The sequence below is a fragment of the Stegostoma tigrinum genome, chromosome X, assembly GCF_030684315.1.
Source record: "Stegostoma tigrinum isolate sSteTig4 chromosome X, sSteTig4.hap1, whole genome shotgun sequence".
Lineage (NCBI taxonomy): Eukaryota > Metazoa > Chordata > Chondrichthyes > Orectolobiformes > Stegostomatidae > Stegostoma > Stegostoma tigrinum.
In genome coordinates, this window is record NC_081404.1 from 3497803 (window position 1) to 3522970 (window position 25168).

The window sequence follows — 25168 nt, forward strand, 5'->3', positions numbered from 1 at the left end:
ACCAAACTCACACTCACACCACATTCTCACCAACAACAAACTCACACTCACACCACATTCTCACCAACACCAAACTCACACTCACACCACATTCTCACCAACAAACTCACACTCACACCACATTCTCACCAAAACCAAACTCACACTCACACCACATACTCTCCAACGCCAAACTCACACTCACACCACATTCTCACCAACGCCAAACTTACACTCACACCATATTCTCACCAACACCAAACTCACACTCACACCACATTCTTACCAACAAACTCACACTCACACTACATTCTCACCAACGCCGAACTCAGACTCACACCACATGCTTACCAAAACCAAACTCACACTCAGACCATATTCTCACAAACAAACTCACACTCACACCACATACTCACCAACACACACACTCACACCATATTCTCACCAACACCAAACTCCCACTCACACCACATACTCACCAACTCCCACTCACACCACATACTCACCAACAAACTCCGACTCACACAACATTCTCACCAACAACAAACTCACACTCACACCACATTCTCACCAACAGTAAACACACACTCACACCACATTCTCACCAACACCAAACTCACACTCACACCACACACTCACCAACAACAAACTCCCACACACACCACATTCTCACCAAAGCCAAACTTTCACTCACACCACATTCTCACCAACAAACTCACACTCACACCACATACTCTCCAACAAACTCACACTCAAACCACATACTCAACAAAACCAAACTCACACTCACACCACATATTCACCAACAACAAACTCCCACTCACACTACATTCTCACCAACGCCAAGCTCACACTCACACCGCATTCTTAACAAAACCAAACTCACACTCAGACCAGATTCTCACCAACAAACTCACACTCACACTACATTTTCACCAACAAACTCACACTCACACCAGATTCTCACCAACACACACACTCACACCACATTCTCAGCAACAGCAAACTCACACTCACACCATATTCATACCAACACCAAACTCACACTCACACCACATACTCACCAAATCCCACTCACACCACATACTCACCAACAAACTCCCACTCACACCACATTCTCACCAACAACTGACTCACACTCACACCACATTCTAACCAACGCCAAACTCACACTCACACCATATTCTTACCAAAACCAAACTCACACTCACACCACATTCTCACCAACAAACTCACACTCACACCACATACACACCAACACCAAACTCACACTCACACCAGATTCTCACCAACACACACACTCACACCACATTCTCAGCAACAGCAAACTCACACTCACACCATATTCTCACCAACAACAAACTCACACTCACACCACATACTTACCAACAAACTCCCACTCACACCACATACTCACCAATAACAAACTCCCACTCACACCACATTCTCACCAACAAACTCACACTCACGCCACATATTCACCAACAACAAACTCGCACTCACACTACATTCTCACCAACACCAAACTCACACTCACACCGCATTCTTACCAAAACCAAACTCACACTCAGACCACATTCTCACCAACAAACTCACACTCACACCACATACTCACCAACAAACTCACACTCACACCACATTCTCACCAACACCAAACTCACACTCACACCACATTCTCACCAACACACACACTCACACCACATTCTCAGCAACAGCAAACTCACACTCACACCATATTCGTACCAACACCAAACTCATACTCACACCACATACTCACCAACGAACTCCCACTCACAACACATACTCACCAACAACAAAATCACACTCACACCACATTCTCACCAACAACTAACTCACACTCACACCACATTCCAACCAACGCCAAACTCACACTCACACCATATTCTTACCAAAACCAAACTCACACTCACACCACATTCTCACCAACAAACTCACACTCACACTACATTCTCACCAAACTCACACTCACACCAGGTTCTCACCAACACACACACACTCACACCACATTCTCACCAACAACAAACTCACACTCACACCACATTCTCACCAACACCAAACTCCCACTCACACCACATACTCTCCACCACCAAACTCACACTCACACCGCATACTCTCCAACAACAAACTCACACTCACACCACATTCTCACCAACAACAAACTCCCACTCAGACCACATTCTCACCAACAGCAAACTCACACTCACACCACATACTCACCAACACCAAACTCACACTCACACCACATTCTCCCCAACAACAAACTCCCATTCACACCACAATTCTCACCAACAGCAAACTCACACTCACACCACATACTCTCCAACAACAAACTCACACTCACACATTCTCACCAACAATAAACTCACACTCACACCACATACTCTCCAACAACAAACTCACACTCAAAACACATACTCACCAACACCAAACTCACACTCACACCACATTCTCACCAAAACCAAACTCACACTCACGCCACATACTCACCAACAACAAACACCCACTCACACTACATTCTCACCAACGCCAAACTCACACTCACACCGCATTCTTACCAAAACCAAACTCACACTCAGACCACATTCTCACCAACAAACTCACACTCACACTACATTTTCACCAACAAACTCACACTCACACCAGATTCTCACCAACACACACACTCATACCACATTCTCAGCAACAGCAAACTCACACTCACACCATATTCGTACCAACACCAAACTCACACTCACACCACATACTCACCAACTCCCACTCACACATACTCACCAACGAACTCCCACTCACAACACATACTCACCAACACTAAACTCACACTCACACCACATTCTCACCAACAACTAACTCACACTCACACCACATTCCAACTAACGCCAAACTCACACTCACACCATATTCTTACCAAAACCAAACTCACACTCACACCACATTCTCACCAACAAACTCACACTCACACTACATTCTCACCAAACTCACACTCACACCAGGTTCTCACCAACACACACACTCACACCACATTCTCACCAACAACAAACTCACACTCACACCACATACTTACCAACAAACTCCCACTCACACCACATACTCTCCAACAACAAACTACCACTCACACCACATTCTAACCAACAAACTCACACTCACACCACATACTCTCGAACAAACTCACACTCATGCCACATATTCACCAACAACAAACTCCCACTCACACTACATTCTCACCAACGCCAAACTCACACTCACACCACATTCTTACCAAAACCAAACTCACACTCAGACCACATTCTCACCAACAAACTCACACTCACACTACATTCTCACCAACAAACTAACACTGTTAGCACATTCTCACCAACACCAAACTCCCGCTCACACCACATTCTCACCAACAACAAACTCACACCACATGCTCACCAACAAACTCACACTCACACCACATTCTCACCAAAACCAAACTCACACTCACACCACATTCTCACCAACAACAAACTCACACTCACACCACATTCTCACCAACACCAAACTCACACTCACACCACATACTCTCCGCCACCAAACTCACACTCACACCACATACTCTCCAACAACAAACTCCCATTCACACCACAATTCTCACCAACAGCAAACTCACACTCACACCACATACTCTCCAACAACAAACTCACACTCACACGACATTCTCACCAACAATAAACTCACACTCACACCACATACTCTCCAACAACAAACTCACACTCAAAACACATACTCACCAACACCAAACTCACACTCACACCACATTCTCACCAAAACCAAACTCACACTCACGCCACATACTCACCAACAACAAACTCCCACTCACACTACATTCTCACCAACACCAAACTCACACTCACACCGCATTCTTAACAAAACCAAACTCACACTCAGACCACATTCTCACCAACACACACACTCGCACCACATTCTCAGCAACAGCAAACTCACACTCACACCATATTCGTACCAACACCAAACTCATACTCACACCACATACTCACCAACTCCCACTCACACCACATACTCACCAACGAACTCCCACTCACAACACATACTCACCAACAATAAACTCACACTCACACCACATTCTCACCAACAACTAACTCACACTCACACCACATTCCAACCAACGCCAAACTCACACTCACACCATATTCTTACCAAAACCAAACTCACACTCACACCACATTCTCACCAACAAACTCACACTCACACTACAATCTCACCAAACTCACACTCACACCAGGTTCTCACCAACACACACACTCACACCACATTCTCACCAACAACAACTCACACTCACACCACATTCTCACCAACACCAAACTCCCACACACACCACACACTCACCAACACCAAACTCACACTCACACCACATTCTCACCAACACCAAACTCACACTCACACCACATTCTCACCAACAGCAAACTCACACTCACACCACATACTCACAAACAACAAACACACACTCACACCACATTCTCACCAACGCCAAACTCACACTCACACCACATTCTTACCAAAACCAAACTCACACTCACACCACATTCTCACCAACAAACACACTCACACTACATTTTCACCAACAAACTCACACTCACACCAGATTCTCACCAACACACACACTCACACCACATTCTCAGCAACAGCAAACTCACACTCACACCATATTCTCACCAACAACAAACTCACACTCACACCACATACTCACCAACGAACTCCCACTCACAACACATACTCACCAACAATAAACTCACTCTCACACCACATTCTCACCAACAACTCACTCACACTCACACCACATTCCAACCAACGCCAAACTCACACTCACACCATATTCTTACCAAAACCAAACTCACACTCACACCACATTCTCACCAACAAACTCACACTCACACTACATTCTCACCAAACTCACACTCACACCAGGTTCTCACCAACACACACACTCACACCACATTCTCACCAACAACAAACTCACACTCACACCACATACTTACCAACAAACTCCCACTCACACCACATACTCTCCAACAACAAACTCACACTCATGCCACATATTCACCAACAACAAACTCCCACTCACACTACATTCTCACCAACGCCAAACTCACACTCACACCACATTCTTACCAAAACCGAACTCACACTCACACTCACACCACATTCTCACCAACAAACTCACACTCACACTACATTCTCACCAACAAACTAACACTATTAGCACATTCTCACCAACACCAAACTCCCGCTCACACCACATTCTCACCAACAACAAACTCACACTCACACCACATTCTCACCAAAACCAAACTCACACTCACACCACATTCTCACCAACAACAAACTCACACTCACACCACATTCTCACCAACACCAAACTCACACTCACACCACATTCTCACCAACAAACTCACACTCACACCACATTCTCACCAAAACCAAACTCACACTCACACCACATTCTCACCAACACCAAACTCACACTCACACCACTTACTCTCCACCACCAAACTCACACTCACACTACATACTCACCAACAACAAACTGACACTCACACCACATTCTCACCAACAGCAAACTCACACTCACACCACATACTCTCCAACGCCAAACTCACACTCACACCACATTCTCACCAACGCCAAACTTACACTCACACCATATTCTCACCAACACCAAACTCACACTCACACCACATTCTTACCAACAAACTCACACTCACACTACATTCTCACCAACGCCGAACTCAGACTCACACCACATGCTTACCAAAACCAAACTCACACTCAGACCATATTCTCACAAACAAACTCACACTCACACCACATACTCACCAACACACACACTCACACCATATTCTCACCAACACCAAACTCCCACTCACACCACATACTCACCAACTCCCACTCACACCACATACTCACCAACAAACTCCGACTCACACAACATTCTCACCAACAACAAACTCACACTCACACCACATTCTCACCAACAGTAAACACACACTCACACCACATTCTCACCAACACCAAACTCACACTCACACCACACACTCACCAACAACAAACTCCCACACACACCACATTCTCACCAAAGCCAAACTTTCACTCACACCACATTCTCACCAACAAACTCACACTCACACCACATACTCTCCAACAAACTCACACTCAAACCACATACTCAACAAAACCAAACTCACACTCACACCACATATTCACCAACAACAAACTCCCACTCACACTACATTCTCACCAACGCCAAGCTCACACTCACACCGCATTCTTAACAAAACCAAACTCACACTCAGACCAGATTCTCACCAACAAACTCACACTCACACTACATTTTCACCAACAAACTCACACTCACACCAGATTCTCACCAACACACACACTCACACCACATTCTCAGCAACAGCAAACTCACACTCACACCATATTCATACCAACACCAAACTCACACTCACACCACATACTCACCAAATCCCACTCACACCACATACTCACCAACAAACTCCCACTCACACCACATTCTCACCAACAACTGACTCACACTCACACCACATTCTAACCAACGCCAAACTCACACTCACACCATATTCTTACCAAAACCAAACTCACACTCACACCACATTCTCACCAACAAACTCACACTCACACCACATACACACCAACACCAAACTCACACTCACACCAGATTCTCACCAACACACACACTCACACCACATTCTCAGCAACAGCAAACTCACACTCACACCATATTCTCACCAACAACAAACTCACACTCACACCACATACTTACCAACAAACTCCCACTCACACCACATACTCACCAATAACAAACTCCCACTCACACCACATTCTCACCAACAAACTCACACTCACGCCACATATTCACCAACAACAAACTCGCACTCACACTACATTCTCACCAACACCAAACTCACACTCACACCGCATTCTTACCAAAACCAAACTCACACTCAGACCACATTCTCACCAACAAACTCACACTCACACCACATACTCACCAACAAACTCACACTCACACCACATTCTCACCAACACCAAACTCACACTCACACCACATTCTCACCAACACACACACTCACACCACATTCTCAGCAACAGCAAACTCACACTCACACCATATTCGTACCAACACCAAACTCATACTCACACCACATACTCACCAACGAACTCCCACTCACAACACATACTCACCAACAACAAAATCACACTCACACCACATTCTCACCAACAACTAACTCACACTCACACCACATTCCAACCAACGCCAAACTCACACTCACACCATATTCTTACCAAAACCAAACTCACACTCACACCACATTCTCACCAACAAACTCACACTCACACTACATTCTCACCAAACTCACACTCACACCAGGTTCTCACCAACACACACACACTCACACCACATTCTCACCAACAACAAACTCACACTCACACCACATTCTCACCAACACCAAACTCCCACTCACACCACATACTCTCCACCACCAAACTCACACTCACACCGCATACTCTCCAACAACAAACTCACACTCACACCACATTCTCACCAACAACAAACTCCCACTCAGACCACATTCTCACCAACAGCAAACTCACACTCACACCACATACTCACCAACACCAAACTCACACTCACACCACATTCTCCCCAACAACAAACTCCCATTCACACCACAATTCTCACCAACAGCAAACTCACACTCACACCACATACTCTCCAACAACAAACTCACACTCACACATTCTCACCAACAATAAACTCACACTCACACCACATACTCTCCAACAACAAACTCACACTCAAAACACATACTCACCAACACCAAACTCACACTCACACCACATTCTCACCAAAACCAAACTCACACTCACGCCACATACTCACCAACAACAAACACCCACTCACACTACATTCTCACCAACGCCAAACTCACACTCACACCGCATTCTTACCAAAACCAAACTCACACTCAGACCACATTCTCACCAACAAACTCACACTCACACTACATTTTCACCAACAAACTCACACTCACACCAGATTCTCACCAACACACACACTCATACCACATTCTCAGCAACAGCAAACTCACACTCACACCATATTCGTACCAACACCAAACTCACACTCACACCACATACTCACCAACTCCCACTCACACATACTCACCAACGAACTCCCACTCACAACACATACTCACCAACACTAAACTCACACTCACACCACATTCTCACCAACAACTAACTCACACTCACACCACATTCCAACTAACGCCAAACTCACACTCACACCATATTCTTACCAAAACCAAACTCACACTCACACCACATTCTCACCAACAAACTCACACTCACACTACATTCTCACCAAACTCACACTCACACCAGGTTCTCACCAACACACACACTCACACCACATTCTCACCAACAACAAACTCACACTCACACCACATACTTACCAACAAACTCCCACTCACACCACATACTCTCCAACAACAAACTACCACTCACACCACATTCTAACCAACAAACTCACACTCACACCACATACTCTCGAACAAACTCACACTCATGCCACATATTCACCAACAACAAACTCCCACTCACACTACATTCTCACCAACGCCAAACTCACACTCACACCACATTCTTACCAAAACCAAACTCACACTCAGACCACATTCTCACCAACAAACTCACACTCACACTACATTCTCACCAACAAACTAACACTGTTAGCACATTCTCACCAACACCAAACTCCCGCTCACACCACATTCTCACCAACAACAAACTCACACCACATGCTCACCAACAAACTCACACTCACACCACATTCTCACCAAAACCAAACTCACACTCACACCACATTCTCACCAACAACAAACTCACACTCACACCACATTCTCACCAACACCAAACTCACACTCACACCACATACTCTCCGCCACCAAACTCACACTCACACCACATACTCTCCAACAACAAACTCCCATTCACACCACAATTCTCACCAACAGCAAACTCACACTCACACCACATACTCTCCAACAACAAACTCACACTCACACGACATTCTCACCAACAATAAACTCACACTCACACCACATACTCTCCAACAACAAACTCACACTCAAAACACATACTCACCAACACCAAACTCACACTCACACCACATTCTCACCAAAACCAAACTCACACTCACGCCACATACTCACCAACAACAAACTCCCACTCACACTACATTCTCACCAACACCAAACTCACACTCACACCGCATTCTTAACAAAACCAAACTCACACTCAGACCACATTCTCACCAACACACACACTCGCACCACATTCTCAGCAACAGCAAACTCACACTCACACCATATTCGTACCAACACCAAACTCATACTCACACCACATACTCACCAACTCCCACTCACACCACATACTCACCAACGAACTCCCACTCACAACACATACTCACCAACAATAAACTCACACTCACACCACATTCTCACCAACAACTAACTCACACTCACACCACATTCCAACCAACGCCAAACTCACACTCACACCATATTCTTACCAAAACCAAACTCACACTCACACCACATTCTCACCAACAAACTCACACTCACACTACAATCTCACCAAACTCACACTCACACCAGGTTCTCACCAACACACACACTCACACCACATTCTCACCAACAACAACTCACACTCACACCACATTCTCACCAACACCAAACTCCCACACACACCACACACTCACCAACACCAAACTCACACTCACACCACATTCTCACCAACACCAAACTCACACTCACACCACATTCTCACCAACAGCAAACTCACACTCACACCACATACTCACAAACAACAAACACACACTCACACCACATTCTCACCAACGCCAAACTCACACTCACACCACATTCTTACCAAAACCAAACTCACACTCACACCACATTCTCACCAACAAACACACTCACACTACATTTTCACCAACAAACTCACACTCACACCAGATTCTCACCAACACACACACTCACACCACATTCTCAGCAACAGCAAACTCACACTCACACCATATTCTCACCAACAACAAACTCACACTCACACCACATACTCACCAACGAACTCCCACTCACAACACATACTCACCAACAATAAACTCACTCTCACACCACATTCTCACCAACAACTCACTCACACTCACACCACATTCCAACCAACGCCAAACTCACACTCACACCATATTCTTACCAAAACCAAACTCACACTCACACCACATTCTCACCAACAAACTCACACTCACACTACATTCTCACCAAACTCACACTCACACCAGGTTCTCACCAACACACACACTCACACCACATTCTCACCAACAACAAACTCACACTCACACCACATACTTACCAACAAACTCCCACTCACACCACATACTCTCCAACAACAAACTCACACTCATGCCACATATTCACCAACAACAAACTCCCACTCACACTACATTCTCACCAACGCCAAACTCACACTCACACCACATTCTTACCAAAACCGAACTCACACTCACACTCACACCACATTCTCACCAACAAACTCACACTCACACTACATTCTCACCAACAAACTAACACTGTTAGCACATTCTCACCAACACCAAACTCCCGCTCACACCACATTCTCACCAACAACAAACTCACACTCACACCACATTCTCACCAAAACCAAACTCACACTCACACCACATTCTCACCAACAACAAACTCACACTCACACCACATTCTCACCAACACCAAACTCACACTCACACCACATACTCTCTAACAACAAACTCACACTCACACGACATTCTCACCAACAATAAACTCACACTCACACCACATACTCTCCAACAACAAACTCACACTCAAAGCACATACTCACCAACACCAAACTCACACTCACACCACATTCTCACCAAAACCAAACTCACACTCACGCCACATACTCACCAACAACAAACTCCCACTCACACTACTTTCTCACCAACACCAAACTCACACTCACACCGCATTCTAATAAAACCAAACTCACACTCAGACCACATTCTCACCAACACACACACTCACACATTCTCAGCAACAGCAAACTCACACTCACACCATATTCGTACCAACACCAAACTCATACTCACACCACATACTCACCAACTCCCACTCACACCACACACTCACCAACAAACTCCCACTCACAACACATACTCACCAACAACAAACTCACACTCACACCACATTCTCACCAACAACTAACTCACACTCACACCACATTTCAACCAACACCAAACTCACACTCACACCATATTCTTACCAAAACCAAACTCACACTCACACCACATTCTCACCAACAAACTCACACTCACACTACATTCTCACCAAACTCACACTCACACCAGGTTCTCACCAACACACACACTCACACCACATTCTCACCAACAACAAACTCACACTCACACCACATTCTCACCAACACCAAACTCACACTCACACCACATACTCTCCAACAACAAACTCACACTCACACCACATTCTCACCAACAACAAACTCCCACTCAGACCACATTCTCACCAACAGCAAACTCACACTCACACCACATACTCACCAACACCAAACTCACACTCACACCACATTCTCACCAAAACCAAACTTACACTCACGCCACATACTCACCAACAACAAACTCCCACTCACACTACATTCTCACCAACGCCAAACTCACACTCACACCACATTCTTACCAAAACCAAACTCACACTCACACCACATTCTCACCAACAAACTCACACTCACACTACATTTTCACCAACAAACTCACACTCACACCAGATTCTCACCAACACACACACACCGCATTCTCAGCAACAGCAAACTCACACTCACACCATATTCGTACCAACACCAAACTCACACTCACACCACATACTCACCAACACCTAACTCACAGTCTCACCACATTCTCACAAAAACCAAACACACACTCAGACCACATTCTCACCAACAAACTCACACTCACACTACATTCTCACCAACAAACTAACACTGTTAGCACATTCTCACCAACACCAAACTCCCACTCACACCACATTCTCACCAACAACAAACTCACACTCACACCACATACTCACCAACACCAAACTCCCACTCACACCACATACTCTCCAACACCAAACTCACACTCACACCACATTCTCACCAACAACAAACTCACACTCACACCACATTCTCACCAACAACAAACTCCCACTCACACCACATACTCACCAACAAACTCACACTCACACCACATTCTCACCAACACACACACTCATACCACATTCTCACCAACAACAGACTGACACTCACACCATATTCTTACCAACACCAAACTCACACTCACACCACATACTCACCAACTCCCACTCACACCACATACTCACCAACGAACTCCCACTCACACCACATTCTCACCAAAACCAAACTGCCTCTGACACCACATTGTCACCAACAAACTCACACTCACACCACATTCTCACCAACAACAGACTCCCACTCACTCCACATTCTCACCAACAAACTCACACTCACACCACATTCGCACCAAGAAACTCCCACACACCACATTCTCACCAACAACCTCTTACTCACACCGCATTCTCACCAACACCAAATCTTACTCACACCACATTTGCACCATCACCAATGTCCCACCAAATTCTCACGAAAACCAGACTTCTACCACATTCTCACCAACACCAATGTCCCACCATATTCTCACCAACGTCAAACTCCCACTCACACCACATTCTCACCAAACTCCTACTGGCAGCAAACCACTGCCTTCAGCAAATCTCACAGTTACCAAACTGCCACCTGCTCTGAAGGATCGAGCTCACAATGGTTTGTCGTTACACTCAGCCTGTTGATTCCATGTTGTGCTCACACCTTGAACATTATCCCACTTGCAGCTCGTTCTGGTGAACTGTTTCTTGTATCAGACTTGACCCCTGCATTGGGCCTATTTCACATTCTTGGGAACTTAAGAGTTGGCTTTTTAATTTAGTGTCTGAGGCAAGTAAGAGCACGACAGAGACAATGGTCATGAAATACAGCTACACAATACAGGGGCCTCTATTTCAGGTACTGACCTGCCTGGTAACCTCTTCACAAAGTACAAGCAGCAATTCCATTCCGACACGCCGTGCCAAGCATCCCAAGTACTTGCGCTAGCAGCAGGAAGGCACATTGGCAGCATTAAAAAGCTGAAGGCCTTTGACATGAATTCAAGTTTTGCGCTACTTTTTGCGCATTGAGCCAAATCTGCATGCCAAAACTATAAACTGGCGAGAATGCCCAATGGGTTGGTCCAACAAATGAAGCAGCCAAGTCAGTGATAGCCTGGTTAACTGCAGGCCATGCATCAAACCCAACAAATCCTCAAATGCTCTTTATTTAGTTTGTTTCTATAAATCAAGAAACAAAGCATTAAGAGTCTTTCGTAAAGTGCTGAGCCATGTTCAGCGATGGCCTGCTGAGAGTTAGCCATTTCTGGTACCTGAGATAACAAAGTGTGAAACTGGATGAACACAGCAGGCCAAGCAGCATCTCAGGAGCACAAAAGCTGACGTTTCAGGCCTAGACCCTTCTTCATTTCTGAAGAAGTGTCAAGGTCCAAAACGTCAGCTTTTGTGCTCCTGAGATGCTGCTTGGCCTGCTGTGTTCATCCAGCTTCACACGTTGTTCTCTCAGATTCTCCAGCATCTGCAGTTCCTATCATTTCTGGTACCTGCCCAATTTTCACACAGGCCTACACTGAGTGCCAGCAGCCTGGATTGCCAACGTAGACAGAGAATTTTGCTTTTGCCCGGCTTTCAGATATGAATGTGAAGGAGCAGCTGATTTATCTTCCCCACTTTCAAACAAAGGCCTTGAGATCAATACTATCCTTCCAGTTCAGAGATACTGGGAATTCAATGCAGCATTGCCAATTCCCACCTGCCTGAGTTAGCTCAGCACTGAGAAGGAGACGAATATTTGGACCCCACCCTGGTTGGGAATTTTATTTGGTTCATTCAGGGATGTGGGCTGGGACAGCATTTATTACCTGTATCTAGTTGCCCCTTGAGAAGGTGGCGGTGAGCTGTTTGCTTGAACTGCTGCAGTCCATTTGCTGTGGGTTGACCTACAATGCCCTTAGGGAGGGAGTGACTGGATTTTGACCCAGTGACAGTGAAAGAACAGTGATATATTTCCAAGTCAGGATGGTGAATAGTTGGGAGGAGAACTTGCAGGGGGTGGTGGAGGCCAGGGGGTATCATCCCAGAATAAGGGGTCACCCATTGAACACAGAGATGGGGAGGAGTTTCTTCTCTCAGAGGGGAGTGAATCTGTGGAATTCTTTACCACAGAGGGCTGTCGAGGCTGGGTCATTCAGTATATTCAAGGCTGAGAGAGATGTTTAATCAGGAAGGGAATCAAAGGTTATGGGAAAAAGGCAGGAAAGTGGAGCTGAGGATGATTGGCAGAGCAGACTTGATGGGCTGAATGGGCTACTTCTGCTCTTTTATCTTCTGGTCTTATGACCTTATATGACATGGATGGCTTCAGTATTTGAGGAGACGTGGCCAATCAAACTTGCCTGATTTGAATTCAAATGAAAGCCTGTAACAACCAATCCCTGGCGTATTCTGCAGGGCAATGCCTCAACCAATTAGGATGATTTACCAACTCATCAGCACCCTTTGCTCAGGCAATATAAATTGTTTTTCCCTTTGAGATTCAGCATTCTTGCGATTCTGTCCTGATGAGTGCAAGATGAAATGCTTCAACAACAAATCTCTTTTCTTTCAGTCAGATTCTTGTTCCGACCTACAAAGTGATTTCCAGAATGGCACTGACAACTCAACCTTGATCAGTCGGTAGTCTGAGGTACTGAGATGGGATATTCCTGCCCAAAAGCTCCCTGATCTGACAACAGAGATCCTGGCCAGGTACGAGCGGGTTCTGAGTTTGCAGCTTCTGGACTGGCAGCTTGCTTGAACTTTACTTCTACAGGGCTCTCACACATAGTCCCTCATCCTCCTTGGAGGGTGTCCATGTCAATACTATTATCCAGGATTGGGCCAGGAGCAGGCAGGTGGGACCAGTTTGGTTTGGGATTATGGTCAGCATGGACTGGTTGGACCAAAAGATCTGTTTCCGTTCTGTATGATTCTATGACATTGGTTAGGCCACTTCTGGTCTCGCTGCTTTAGCAAAGATGTTGTTAAACTTGAAAGGGTTCAGAAAAGATTTACAAGGATGTTGCCATATTTGGAGGGTTGGAGCTATCAGAAGAAGCTGGATAGACTGGGGCTATTTTCCCCGGAGTGTCGGAGGCTGAGGGGTGACCTTATAGAGGTTTATAAAATCATGAGGGGCATGGATAAGGTAAATAGACAAGATCATTTCCCCCAGGGTGGGGGAGTCCAAAACTGGTGAGGGATTTCAAGACTAGGGGGCATAAGTTTAAGGTGAAATGAGATAGATTTAAAAGGGACCTGATGGGCAACTTTTTCACACAGAGGGTGGTGTGTGTATGGAATGAGCTGCCAGAGGAAGTGGTGGAGGCTGGTACAGTTACAGCATTTAAAAGGCATCTGGATGGGTACATGAACAGGAAGGGTTTAGAGGGATATGGGCCAAATGCTGGCAAATGGAACTAGATTAATTTAGGATATCTGGTCGGCACGGACGAGTTGGACCGAAGGGTCTGTTTCTGTGCTGGACAGCTCTATGACTCTAAATGTCAGGTTTCCCATCAGCATTGTCCCACCAGGAGCATGTGCTCAGTGAGGAATCCAGATGTGGCTAAGGGCAGTTCCCTTAGCAGTATAAGCAGTATATGAAAAGCATTTTGTTGTCAGAGGTGCTGACAGTTTGAGTTAATCAGTGGGCGTAAGCGATCTTATTAGCAGATGTGAGTCGGTTGGGGGGGTGGGGGGGGTGCGGTGGCAGGGTTTGTCCTGACCACATTACAAACAACAGCCAAATCCCCTTGCTGGGTGCCCACAAAAGTCACAGCATTTGAATAATCATGGCATGTGAAGTGTTTTAGGATTATGCACCATCATAACCTGCTTGACCAATGCAAACTGATCCACTGAAAAGTCGGAAGAGAGGTGATTTTTTTTCCTCCTTGATTGCCATGGCAGCAATGTTGCACTGAACCTCGATCATATCTATCGTGGGAGAAACGACTTCACCCAGGCAGTGGTGAGCCTGTGGAATTCTCTGCCACAGAAAATGGTTCAGGCCAAAACATTGAATGTTTCCAAGGAGTTACAGGCCACCAAACTGAGTTGGATCAGCCATGATCCTATTAAATGTCAGAGCAGACTCGAAGGGCCAAAATGGCCTACACCAGCTCCTATTTTCTACGTCAACCAGGTGGTAGATTTGTGAGCGCTCACTTTTTGCCTGTGGCCAGTGTCACCCACTAAAGTGAGTCACACAATCTCTGCTTCAAACTGCAATCATTTCACCAGATCGTGGTCCTCGTTTTCTCTATCTTTGTCAAGGGTTGCCAAATCTTCATCGACCTGGAGATGCCGTCACATGACCTCCAGCCGACTGCCCTCATGCTCCCGCCACCTTGGCTGTGTCCTCTTAGCAGGTAATTGCATGGTGAGGAAGCTCTGTGAGAGTGAACTGGTTGATTCTGTACTCCTGATAAGACTTCCCCCACCCTCCATCACCTTTGATTTTTTTTCGCAACGATCAAGAACAAATATTCAAGGAAAATGAAGACAAAGCTCCAACTTTATTTTCTGTTGCCCCCATTGTTTTTCCTCCTGATGTTTGCCTCACAGCAGGGTCTGGCGATCACTTCCTGGAAACAACAGGACAATCCGGGAGAATTGGCCACTCGATCTTTCATCCTGGGAGGCTCAGGGAAGGGGACAGATTGGAGGTCAGTTACTTTGACACAGGGCAAATATGGGAATTTACTCCATTCCTGGGGCCATCAAGACATTGGCAGACTCCCAGACCCTGGCAGCACAGGCTAACCCTCAGAGTCTGTAGTTTATTGAGGCACAGAGTTTTTAGCCCGAACACATCCGCAAGAAAAATACTGAGGGCCAATGGGAACTTTGGAAAATCTTAAGTAGGGGCAAGCAGGATTTTCAAATTGTGGAATGATTCCTTGTGGCTGATTGCAGCAAAAAGATATCTTGGGACATAAAAGACAAAAACTGATTGAAAAAGACAAACAGAGTGCCAAATGTGCAGCTACTAATGAGTTTAATAACCTACTTAATCATTCTACACACTTATCACTCTCCCTCTCCTACTCACTCGCTCACAGTTGCTCGCTCTCCCGGTCACACCCTCTGTCTCCCTCCCGCTCACTTCCTCTCCCTCTCACTCCTTCCCCCACTCACACCTTCTCTCCCTCTCCAGCTCACGCCGTCTTCTGCTCACGTCCTCTCCCTTTCCCTCTCCAGCTCATACCCTCTCTCTCACTCCCACTCTCTCTCACTCCCTCTCCCACACACCATTTCTGTCATTCCCTCTCCCACTCACTCCTCTTCTCTGGCTCACACCTCCTCTCTCCCTCCTGCTCATGCCCTCACTTGCTCAAGCCCTCTCCCTCTCGCACCCTCTCTTGCTCACTCCCTCTCCACCTCACCCCCTCTCCCTCTCCCTCCATTTCCCTCCCTCTCTCTCTCACGCCCTCTCCCTCTGTCACTCCCTCGATCTCTCCCCCCCGTACAAACCCTCACCCTCACTCCCTCTCCCTCTCACTCCGTTTCCATCTCACTCCCTCTGCCTCTGCTGCACACTCCCTCTCACTACCTCTCCCGCTCACACACCCTGTCCCGCTCACTCCTCCACACCCACTCACGCACCCTCTCCCGCTCACGCACCCTGTCCCGCACATGCTCACGCACCCGTTCACGCTCACGCACCCGCTCCCTGTTCTGCACATGCTCCCACTCCCACTCACTCTCCCGCACCCACTCACGCTCCCTGTCCCGCTCACGCACCCTGTCCCGCTCACTCCTCCACACTCGCTCACGCTCCCTGTCCCACTCACGCACCCTGTCCCGCTCACTCCTCCACACCCACTCACGCACCCTCTCCCGCTCCCGCACCCTCTCCCACTCACACACCCTCTCCCTTTCCCTACCGCTCACTCCCTCTCCTGCTCACTCCGTCTCCCTTTCCCTCCTCCTGTTCACTCCCTCTTTCTCTCACTCCCTCTCCCTCTCTGAGTGGGAGGCTTGGTGAGTGGGAGGTTTGGTGAGTGGGAGGATGGGCTGGTCAGGAGAACACAAGGAATGAATTAGCAGTGGACCATTCAGCCCCACCGAACCCGCCTCTGCCATCCAACATAAAGTTGATTAATTGTCTGTCTGATTACCAGACTCCCTCTGTCACCTGTTACCTCCCGACACCTTTAGTCTGCCATATTCTGAAACCTATTCACAGGCGGCTAGTGTGTCAGCAAGCAGGATGTCTGCTGAGTGTGATGGTTAGTATATGGTGGCCGCACTAGGCCTGAGGCAGTATGTAATACCTCACACTGCGTGAGAGCATCTCTGACCCGCGTTATCAGTGGGTGAGAGTGACAGTCACTCTGACTGTGAGGGTCAAAGGGCAGCTGAGGGCCCACTCACCCTCAATGAATCCTCAATCTAAATCCTGATTTTTTTTTTGCGCAGCAGCTCAAAATGAAAGGTGGGTGTGGGTGGCAGGGAAACAGTAGAGGAATGAAGAGATGGGGGAGTGGGTTGCTTTAGGTATTTCAAGTATGCGAGCAGATACACTGACGACTCACATGTTTTATGAAGAGCTCGGCTAGTCTCTCTGGCTCCTCCAGGCATTTCTCCAGCTCTGCTAAGAAATAGCTGCGAATGGAAGACAGATAATTTAAAATAATAAGCTGCCCTGCACATCATCACTTGCAGGATTCCCTCTGGTACAACATGTCGGAGTGATAAATTCGACTGAATGCGATGGGATTTAACACGCACACGGGTTGTGCTTTAAGATAATAAACAAAAGTACTACTTGCTCAGAGGTGGAACACAGCATTATCTCATTGTACTGCTTAGTGTAGACAAGCAGGATTAACACCAGCAGTGCTTCAGTCATTCCCCAACTGGTGCTTTGCCTCATGTTAAGCCAGGTCCTTCGCAAAATCAGTGCCATCAAATTAAGATTATGAATGGTGTGATAGTGTAGACATACAGAAGATATTATCTAGGGAGTTCACAAACCATGGCTCATCGAGGTAAGGCAGTCATCCCTAAACCCAGCCGGGGATTCAAGACAAACGCCTTGCCAATGATGAGAATGGAATCCCAGTCATAAGAGGAGCAATTTTGTGGTTTTCTATTCAAGTCCCCCCAGTCATATTCTCCCTTTTTCCCTTCCCTGGCCTCCAGAGGACTTAAAGAGATGAAGTACAGTGGGAGGATGTCTGTGTACTAGTATGGAGAAATTAGGCCAACTGGCCTGTAAATATGATGTAATTTGCATATAATATTGGATTTACTTAGTCCTTTTTGAACTTCCAATAAGACTCTCACTTAAAGATGACTTCACAGCCATCAGAAAGCAGGCACAGACCATAAAAAAGCAGACAATTCAAAACGTGCCTGAAAACAAGTCTATGACAGGAACACGAATAATCTCACTGAATGTACAGCAGGGAACAAGCTTGGAACTTAACAGATGGCCCAATTCAATATTCTACCTTTGGAGGGAATGAAAAGGGTAGGAGCCATTTTATGAGGGCACGACCCAACACCAGAGGCTAGGGTCTGATACGGGGAAATAGTGCCTGCTGTCCAGAAGGTTTAATTTCGGGTAAATCTAGGAGAATGCACAACCCCAGAATGTTCTGATTTTTGACGCATTAAGTGATGCATTTTCCAATCCTTTAGCCTAAAATGGAAGGGGACTTCTTGCTGAATTTTATTGAAAACTGCTCTTTAATTTGCCAGATGGGAATCACTGCCTTTAAATTTTAGAAGCTCTTTTCTCCCAGTGGCAAATTATTTTATCAATTAATGGCAAAGTAAAAAGTTTCAATTAATTTTTCTTGGCTTAAAGATTTTTTGCCAAATAGCAGATGGAGAATTTATAATGAGAAAATTTACAATGGAACACATTCCTCCAAATGTTGTTCCCCACCCCAGATTGCATCTGAATAAATTGGTGCGCCATTTCTGGAGAAAGGGGGTGGATACCTGATAACAACTGCCTTCAAGCATTTTACAGTTTTGCTTGAAAGTTGGGAGTTTTGATTGCTTTTTGAATACTTTTGTACACAGCATGACGTCTTCTTAACTATGTGAACACTGGTCACATAGCACATTTGGCAGAGTTAAGCATTCCAAGGACGAATCATTAGAATAAAAAAAAGCAACACGATGGTTTTCAACAGGTCAGCCATACTATCATTTGCCTTCAGTGCTGTCACCATAGCAACCTGTCCACTCCCCACTCATTCTCAGTGGGACTGTATCCATTCTGGACTGAGTTCACTCAGGCTCCCTAAACTGTCCATCCTATCCCTCTCCACACCCTTTCAAACACTCTCTCTCCATCTATTCCCCCTCGCCATTTTCCCCAAACCCAGTTCCCACTGGTACCATTTCGCATCCTTACTTTTGAGGTGTATCCTCACTTAACTCTACTCCAAATAACAGTTTCTCTCTTCTTCTTCCGTCAACCTTGCACAGTTGATGCTGAGCTAAAATCAGACACCTGGAATTTGAATAGAAATTCCTGGAAGGGGCAGGCAGCGATGGGATGTGAACGAAAACCAGTTCAAACATGTACCGACATGGAATCGAATGGCCTCCTTTGGTACTATAAAATTCTATGATTCAAAAAAACGGAATATAGTGTTTGGAGGGTAGGGGAGGGGGAGGGGGATTGGAGGGGAGGAAGTTGTAATTATAAATCTAGTAGTTATAATGGGTGACTTAAATTATCCTAATGTATGGTAATAGTGCAATAGTGGGGAGGGAGGATATTTCTGAAGTGTGTTCAGAAGAATTTTCTAGATCAGTCTGTTTTCTGTCTAATGAGGATGGAAGCATTCCCAGCTCTGGTTTGGGAGACTGAGCTGAATCAAGAGTCAATAACGGAGCAGTGAGGAAACGGTGATTATAACATCATTGAGTTCAGTCCTCATGAAAAGTCATCGACCTGAAATGTTAACTGCGCTTCCCTTCACAGATGCTGCTAGCCCTGCTGAACATTTCTGGCAATGTTTTGTTTGGTTTTTGGTGATAAGGTTTCAGCTGGCCTCAGAAAAGGACAGGGAGCAATCGAGAGAAAGAGTAACTGATTGAAGTAACAGCCAATTCAATGGGGTTAGAATGGATCTAACTCAGTGTAATCAGAATCAGAGACTGCAACGAAAGACTGTAACTGAGCTATGGGTGGCCATGAAAGAATTCACGTATGCATCCATGAGAGGGAAAGACAAAGGGATGGCTAAACATCACCTTCCCACCCACCCCCAAAATGGCATCTCTGCCACTTGCACTCACTTGTGATGTGCCCCACTCTTGGTTCCATGTTGGGGACGGTATTCATTAGATGGTAATATGGATGCAGAGTAGGCATCTGATGACCTCACTCAGATTTAAGCCAGATTTGACACGTGCTGACATTTTTGACCTCACTATTTTAGTTATCAAAGTCAACATGCCCTCAGGAAGCTGTCGTTGTCCACAGCCCTGAACTGATTGGTGTCAGAATCATTCCAGGTTGGTGCAGGTGGCATATCCACCTGCACCATCTCCCAGTTCAGTGGATCCGGCAAGTGGGCAGAATCTCTGAACAGCAGGAGAGAGGACACAATGCCCAGGGGCAGTCATGGCAAGCTAGCCCATCATGCTGTAGCCACCTACTGGCCACATGTGGTTTTGCAGATGGCATGAGTCTGAGCGTTGAGAGTTTCAACACCAGCCAAGGCTGCTGCTCGCTGAATGCTCGGTCGGTGTGCCCTCGTGTTCAGCACATGCTGGGGCAATGCCTACTAACTGGGCAGCAGCCATGGCAGCATTCAGTCTGCACCAACAATCATTCAGCTGCCACATCTGTTCAGTGACAGCCCGACAAGTGGCTGATCAGAGAGCTAAACCTCAACCAGCCAAAGAGGGGAGGAGGAGGAGGTGGTGGGGTGGGGGAGCGGAAGGGTAAGAGGGGCAAATGGAAGGAGAAATGGGTGGAGGTAGAGGGAGGAGGAAGAGAGAGGTGGAGAACAACGGGAAGACGTATAAGGAAGGAGAAGAGTTGTGAAGAGGAGGAGCAGAATGAGAAGGATGAGGAGACTGAAGGGGAGGACAGGAGTCACAGCCACATTGCCAATGTGATGCCCATGACTGTCTCACTCATTCTCAGTTCCATTGCTTCCCAGCATTCTCTCCCTGTCCTCGGGATGATAGCACCCTCTTGCCCATCATACTGAGACAAAGCCGACATCAAACAGACCCTTTCATCTTCATCTTCAACTTCACCCTCCAATATTCCAGGCAGAAGTCATTCAACCTTTGGCATACCCTCGGTGCCCTTATGAGTGTCATTACCCAGACTTGGGCTCTTAGTGCCACCCCAGGAGCTGTAACACGGCTGTCCAACCTGGATCCTCAGCTGTCCTGAGAGCTAGCACCCACTCAATCTTTGCCTGTCTGCACGCCATTCCTGCTCAGGCATCTCATCACTGGTGGGTCACATCTCTCTGCCAGCCTTTAAACACACACAGTGCCAGTGTCTGAGCTGGTGCCAACAACTGTGAGAGACAGTGACAGCAAGTCTCCTTCATTAGTCCTTCACTCTGTCAGGGAAATACAGGGACAGGGTAGGGGGATGGTCCTTAGAGGGGTGATGTGGACTCAATGGGCCTGCTTCCAGACTGTAAGGATTCTGTGACTTTCACACCACTACCTGGCCAAGGTGGCAATTCTAGGGTATTTGCAAACTTAAAGATAGAGGAGGAGTGGTCTTGTGGTGAGGAGAGACAGGGGGCAGAGGGGTGGGTGTATGAAAGCAAATAGTGAGTCGTTACACCATGTACAGCATATATAAACCAGAGGAGGTTGTGGGATGAGAAGGCAAGATGCAGGCAGATGGATCACACTGTTACAAAGACTCATTATATTAAACACTACTTGGAGGACTTACAGTTTGAAGGGTTGTGGAAAATTGATTTATTGTAATATTGATGGAAATACCTGGAGTGATTTATTTCTTAAGCAAGAGGTCACAGCATGTTCACTGTGGACACTGAAGTTTCTTTTTTTAACCAGGCTTTCTGTAAATCACACAGCTGGTGATACTCTGCTGTAGACTCCTACTGGTGCTGTTTTTATAAACAGTGACTGGTTTGCACAGGTTTATCTGGTTCATTTGGAGGAAAGCCTACTAAGAATGAGCAGCTGACCTCTCTCCCATTTCTGTAATGAAAACCCTCTTGATAAGGGTGGAACTTATTTGATCTTTTGAAAGAGTGTTTGAAGAATTATGAGAGGTACAGACAGAGTAGATTGGGAAAAACCTTTTTAGATGACGTACGTATCTAAGACTAGAGGGGTTTAAGGTGAAGAGCAAGTGGTTTAGAGGGGATCTGAAGAAAATGCTGTCACCCAGAGGATGGCACAAAGATGGAATGTGCTGCCTGACAGGGTACTCCTGCAACATTTTAGAACCATCTAGATGAAGACATGAAATGCCAGGGTACAGTAGGCTACGGACCAAGTGCAGGTAAATGGGATTAGTGTAGTTTGGTATTTGATAGTTAGTATGGATATGGTGGGCCAGATGGCCTATTACAATTATGACTCTCTGACTAAATGCGGTAAAATAGTATTTGCCAATCAAGCCATATCTGTGAGACATCAGACAGCGTGTGTGATTACTGACTTGACCACACATGTCACAACAACAAAGTAACAGACTCTAGAACATCCTCCTCTTAATCAGTTTGCCTTCAAGAATAATCCTTTGGCCAAAGTGTTTTTTTTTCAGCCAGCCAATCTCTGCACAGAAGTTTGTCCCTTTTTCCTCTGTTTTCCTCAAGACATATCTGTGTGTTGTGCGAGTACGTGTGCTTGTTTATGTATGAGTGTGTGCGGCATGTGTGACTGAGTCAGTGTCTGCGTGAGAGTGCGTGCATGTATGTGAGCGCGTGCATGTGTGGGAATGTGTGTTTTGTATGTGTGTCAGAGTGTGTGTGTGTGCGTGTACGTGTGCACACGTGTGTTAGGGCCGTTTACAGAAATGAGCACTTTTATTTCACTATTACTGATTGTGTACGTGAACCAGTCATTGCAACTTTATCAAATCAGTTTAGTGTTTATTAAGAAGCCTGCTTGATAGACCTTGCCTTTTAAAAATCAATGTAGATAAGGTACTTCATTGGCCATCCTGTTAACTAGGAGAAGTGTTTTCATTTGATGTTGTGACATGTGGAGGAGTGGGACTAGAAAGCTAGGGCATCCTGTAGCCTTGGTGGTAATAGTGCTGCCTGTCTTGATGGTGCAACTGGATCCAGTCTCAATGCCAGCCAACCCAGTATTAATGCTCTCTCCTTCATGAGGGTGCCAACTAACAACAATGCTGATTCCCACCAATGAGACGCTGCTGCCGCAAGTATGGGTCACCTGGCAGAGGGACGTGTGTCGGTGAGTGTGCCTGCCACGGCTGAATAGCTGGCAGAGTGTGCAAGCTGTGAGTGTGAGGCTGTCAGCAATGGGTACTGAGAGAGAGAAAGAGAGAGGGGAAAGCTGTGAGTTATTTTCAGTGGAGAATGCTGCAAGGTGATTGAAGGGGATGTTGAGAATGGGGCAGTGTGAGTGTGAGGCCAGAAAAAAGGTAGCATTTGAAGATGTATTCAATTACCTTGACCACTCATTTAAGATCATTTAACCTTTACCGGCACTACATCCAGTAGCTCGAGGCTAGACTGGCACAGTTGGCATCAACCACAGCGGCTACCTGCTCCCACTATCTCCTCAAAATCGATCTGGACGTCCCCTAGTCCCTCAGGGGAGACAGCCTCTCTCTAATAAGCTATAAAAAAGCCTCC

General features: G+C 46.2%; 1 protein-coding gene across 5 annotated transcripts in view; it reads right to left on the reverse strand.

The window, feature by feature from the left end:
• LOC125448355 (rho guanine nucleotide exchange factor 25-like) overlaps positions 1-25168 on the reverse strand; it is a 418447-nt gene that overhangs the window by 88105 nt on the left and 305174 nt on the right. For all 5 annotated transcript variants that reach the window (XM_059643473.1, XM_048523634.2, XM_048523635.2 and 2 more), the window contains one exon: positions 18899-18968. In XM_059643473.1, the coding sequence (XP_059499456.1) occupies positions 18899-18968 (70 nt within the window). The remainder of the gene's footprint in view (positions 1-18898; positions 18969-25168) is intronic.